General features: G+C 48.9%; 1 protein-coding gene across 1 annotated transcript in view; it reads left to right on the forward strand.

Annotated features, from left to right (window-relative positions):
* The window catches only part of PLB1 (phospholipase B1), a 128,594-nt gene that overhangs the window by 45,995 nt on the left and 77,421 nt on the right, over positions 1-5,178 (forward strand). The window contains exons 15-17 of the mRNA XM_007470893.1: positions 877-948; positions 1,746-1,820; positions 3,882-3,945. Of these exons, the coding sequence (XP_007470955.1) occupies positions 877-948; positions 1,746-1,820; positions 3,882-3,945 (211 nt within the window). The remainder of the gene's footprint in view (positions 1-876; positions 949-1,745; positions 1,821-3,881; positions 3,946-5,178) is intronic.

Consider the following 5,178-nt stretch of genomic DNA (forward strand, 5'->3'; position numbering starts at 1 on the left):
CATGTAAAGAAAAAAAAAAAAAAAAAAAAAATCCTTGCTCCGTTGAATTCTCCAACTGCCTTCATTTTTCTATCTTCCCTCCGATGCTTTTACCTGAGCCGATCCTCTGCTGCTTTCTCTGGCGGGCGCACCATACACTTTTCGTCTATGTTGTTAGAAAGGCTTCAGTTATCATTTAAGTAGCTGCCTCTATCAGCCACTGGTACCACTATCACTGTTCCTGAAGGGCTAGACACTCTAGTTGTTAGCGTGGCGCCGTGCTGTGTCCCATGTCACTGTACCTCTGTGTCCCAGGTAAAGACATGGGGCTTGCCAGGTGACAGAGGGTTTTATTCATTCCCTGCTGGTTTACACTAGAGCCATTTATTTGCCCTTCCTTCCCATTCCTACCCTCCTCTCTGAGGGAAATTTAATCAGGGAGCCGGCCGGCAGCAGGGCAGCAAGGAGGGGGATGCGACATCAAGCTGAATACCTGGCTCCTGAGTGATCAGGTAGCCGGTGACCCTATGAGAGCGATTTGGTTGAATCTGGACATCCATGTCCTTGTGTCAGCTCAACCTCCCTGGTGTTCAGTTTCCCCTGTAACAGGAGGGGTGGGCTGGGAATCAGTGGTTCCTCTCCCGCAGTGGGCCCTCAACTTGAGCGTGCATCAGCATCCCTGGAGGACTTGATAAAGCACAGGGAGCTGGACCCCACCCCAGAGTTGCGGGCTGGGAATTTGTCATTTCTAACGTGTTCCCAGGTGACACTGATGCTGCCCGCCCAGGGTCACACTCTGAGAAACGCTGAGCTAACGAGCCTTTCTCAGTGGTAGTACCCTAGGATGCTGCCACCCATGTAAGACTTTTCTGTTCTAAACATCACCTTCTTTTCTAGATGGAGCCAGCAGGGCAGAAAGATGAGCCATTCAGTGCAAAAGAGAGAAGGCCAGTGAAATGTCCCTCTCAGGTAGGCAAGGACGGGAGGGGGCGGGGGGGGGGGCGGGATCTCCTGCTGAGTTGGGGAGAAAGGTGGGGTCACAAAGCAGGGAGCTTTGCTGCGAAGTGGGTCTTACCTGGTTGAGACATTAGCCCGTTAGAGTCTCGGCTCTGTTCTTCTGGGCCTGGGCACGCCTAAGGTTTATACCTGTGGGCCAGGTAGATCTGTTTTAACAGAACTGAGGCCCCTTCCATGCTTGTAGAGGGCATAGGAACAAAGCCACAGCTCACCTGGCCCCAAATGCTAAGATGGGTATCTTAAACATGTGCCTAATATATAGTAGGTATAGAATTAATGTTGCTGAATAAATTAATGAAAAAATAGCTGAATGTAAATGAATAGAATTCTTTTTTATCACTTAATGCTAGTCAAATTTTTGGCTTTATTGATGAATTGGTAAGTTTTTGTTACCAGGCTATAAGAACTGTGTAATTCACCCTCTTTTCCTCTTTACCTTGGCTCTCAGGAAACTTAAGATTAGGTTCTCTTTTCATGGAAATATACCTACTTTGCCTGTTGGCGTGGACCTCGGGTAGAGAGCAAAAGATGCTGACTGCTGCAAATGGGAAATTTCAAAATGTTAATGAGCTCCTTGAGGGAACTAATGGGCAGTACAGAGAAGAAAAGCCAGAGAATGTTTCTCTCATCCTTTAAAGGATGGTATGAATGTTTCAGATTGGCCAAAGGCACTGCTGGGTGATAAAAGTTGATGATTATAGGATACGGATTTCTGGATCGTGGTTACAACGCATTACCTTTCTCTGCAGGAGAATCCCTATCTGTTCACCTACAGGAACAGCAACTATCTGCCCAGGTTGCTGAAATCCCATGCGAAGTTTGAGGTATGGAGAGATTTTTCTGTGATTGACAAACACGCAAATGAACCGGGGGCCGTACCTTGCTGAGTCTTTTGAAGCTTCGGGGGCAGTTCTTTGTGCTCTGGACCCCCGTGGGCAGGTTGCAGGAGAGTGAAGGAGCACATGTGTGACTGTCCCCTTGGTGCTCGAAGCAGGGCTGCCCTCCAGCTCCGTCTTTAAAACGGCCTCAGCAGCCAGCATCCCACGGCTTCACGGGGTGTGTTGGGGGCCTCAGCACTACCTGTTCCCCGTCTATTTTGATGCGAGACAAGAATTTCAGGCCCTCCCCAAATCTCTGACAAGTCCTTTAAAACTCATCTGAGCCCTTAATCTGAAGAGAAAGTCCAGAAAAGACAGGGAAATGGGGTGAAGTCTGAAAGCTGTCAGCATGGAGACCGGAAGGCCTCAGCTGTCGGCCACACCTTAGGGGCCGCCTCACACACGTCTTACTTAGGACTTATCTCATGAGTCTCTTTCTGATACTTACTGTCAAGATTAGATAGGGCACTCCGCACTCCTCTGAGGATGCAAGAAAACACTGGAAGGTTGCCTCCTTCTCAGAGGACTGGGGACCAATATGGGTTGAGACGAATTTGGTGGTGGTCCCAGCACCACCCCTGCCTCCCTGTTGGATAAAAGAGGGTGCGATTTACTCCCAGGGGTGTAGGCAAAGCTGATGGCCTGGGCCTGCACCACAAAGCCCAAGAGGTACGGCCTGAAAGACTTGATTTATCAGCTGGTCCCATGCTTTCTAACTAATATCACAGCAGTAAGGATACATCTGAGAGGCACCATGGTGCCGCGATCTGAGAGGGCTGGCTCGGGGTTCAAATCCAGACTCTTGCACTTACTGGCTCTGTGTCAGGGAGACTTAACCTCTCTGTGCCTTAGTTTTTCAAATCTGGGAAATGGTGATAGGTCATAGTGCTATACCTAATAGAGTTATTAAATTGTAATAAGTTATTAAGTATAAGGCACATATAACAGTATCTGGCATGCCATGAGTTTTATAGTAGAGGGAGCGATGCATATCTTCAGGATACATTTACTGAGTACCAGCCTGTGTACCATTAGGATGCCAGCTCCATGGGGACAGCGACTCAGAGCAGGTACCTAGTCACTATTAGCCGAATAACTAAATGGGTGGGCAGGTGGGTGGGTGGGTGGACGGGGACCAGGCATAGGAGATAAAAACACAAATACGTCGCTTGTCCCAAGGAACTCAGTCTAGTGGAGTCAACCAGCAGTGATAGCACAATGTAAAAACTGCCGTAAGGTTTCCACGGGGTATTCTGGGAACACGGCGGAAGAACAAATGACAGGCAGGAGAGAGTTGAGAAGGCTTCCCCAAGAGTACCCATGACCCCAGCCTGAGGATGACAAAAGTCAAGCCAGGTGGGTGGGAGTGAGGGAAACGGAGGGAAAGGGAAAGAAAGGGAAAAAGAAAGAGGTAGGTGTTCGGACAAAGATGTGGAAGGACAGAGTCAGGTGGATGGTCTGGAATGTCGGGGGTTTCCTACACCGTGCTGAGGAGGGTGGACTTTATGCTGATGTTAGTACAGAGTAGAAATATGCTTACTCAACCAACAAGTGTTTATTGAGCATCTACTGTGCAGCATTCTAGGCTCTGGACATACAAGAAGCAAAATGGATGAGAATTCCTGCTTTCACTGAGAATTTGGGCAAGGGAGTGATTTTTATGTTGAGAGAGAAAGAGTCCTCTGAATGGATTCAGAAGGCTGGGGAGGAAGCCCACAGGCCGGCAGCCTGTGTGATGACGGTGAACAGGGCCATGTTCCAGGAAGAAGGGACAAGGCCTGAACGTAGCCTGAGGCTGAGGGACTAGGGAAGGGGGACCGGCTTGGGAACATCTGGAAAGGGTGTTGTGGACACTCAGATGTGAGTGTTGAAGGAGAGGGAGAAATCCTACATGATGCTTAGGTTTCTGTACTAAGTGATATCTTCCAAAGTAGAGGCCCACTTCTCACCCAGTTTCGTAGGTTGCAAGATCCATTTCTTCTTATTTCTCCGTGTGTCTCATTTTAGGTGAGAGATGGAATGGAAATCAGGTGTCCTGACAAGGATCCCTCTGACACGATTCCCACATCAGGTACACGGCTTGAGTCAAGTGATTTTTAAAGTCATTTGAGGTCTAAAACCATCAATGTAAGAGCAGCCTTAAGATGACAGGGGCTTTCTGCACAATCTGAGATACACCTGAGAAGTTTTCAAGGCCATACAGCTCTGTATGCATACTTGTAAGTTCATGCCTGTGTTTGATTATGCTTTAACTAAGATATGATAACATTATCGGAAAGCATTTATTGAGCAGTAACTGTGTGCCAGGCCATGCTCTGCAAAGGGCCCAGTGTCAGGTGAGTGAGCTGATGTCATTGTCCCCGCTGGGAAGCCTCGATGAGGTGAACTTTTTCTCTGAAAAATAAAACTACTTTTAAGCAGGAAGCAAAAATAACCAGTCCAAGCTCCCGGTCAGAGCCATATGCACAGTGCACTCAAACACTGGAAAGCATGCCATCCTACAAACGTGCCATTTTCGCTGCTTCTCTGTGTTTCCAAGATGACTGGTGCTGGGCCGTGAAAATGAGGCTCATGGAACATTCTAGGCAGAGACCTTCCCAGAGAGGGGCTGCCTAAGGGCTGAAACTTTTCCTCCAGGTGAGCCAACCTCTGAGTGATGGCTCTGTGCACATGATCATGGGAGGTCACGGGGGAGCCGTGTGGTGGCCCACGTGACTCACAACCTCAGCCCAGGAGCATTTCTGCAACAGTGCGATAGGTTCTCATGCTTGGTCCTGGAGGGTGACTCATTTGTTCATTGATTCGTTCACTTGTTCACTCATCTATTAGATGATTGTTGAATGCCTCTTATGTGCCTGCCAGGATGGAAAGCGAAGTTTGAAGATGTCGCAGTGTGCAAATCTTTGTAGTCACACTGTCTCCTTTTGCTGAGTATTAGTAGACCAGTTTAAGTGTCAGCCCGCCCTTCACGCCTGTCTTAGCTCTACGCGCTCAAATCTAGCCAAATGACGGGCAAGTAAGTTAAAAATCTTCTCACCAAAACTTCGGTGTGTAACTGGTTCTTGACTAAGTTGCAGAATAATGGAATAGGTGATAAAAGTCTTACAGGGCTTCCCTGGTGGCACAGTGGTTGAGAGTCCGCCTGCCGATGCAGGGGACGCGGGTTCGTGCCCCGGTCTGGGAAGATCCCACATGCCGTGGAGCGGCTGGGCCCGTGAGCCATGGCCGCTGAGCCTGCGTGTCTGGAGCCTGTGCTCTGCAACAGGAGAAGCCACAACAGTGAGAGGCCCACATACCGCAAAAA

The sequence above is a fragment of the Lipotes vexillifer genome, unplaced genomic scaffold, assembly GCF_000442215.2.
Source record: "Lipotes vexillifer unplaced genomic scaffold, Lipotes_vexillifer_v1.1 scaffold717, whole genome shotgun sequence".
NCBI classification, from domain to species: domain Eukaryota; kingdom Metazoa; phylum Chordata; class Mammalia; order Artiodactyla; family Lipotidae; genus Lipotes; species Lipotes vexillifer.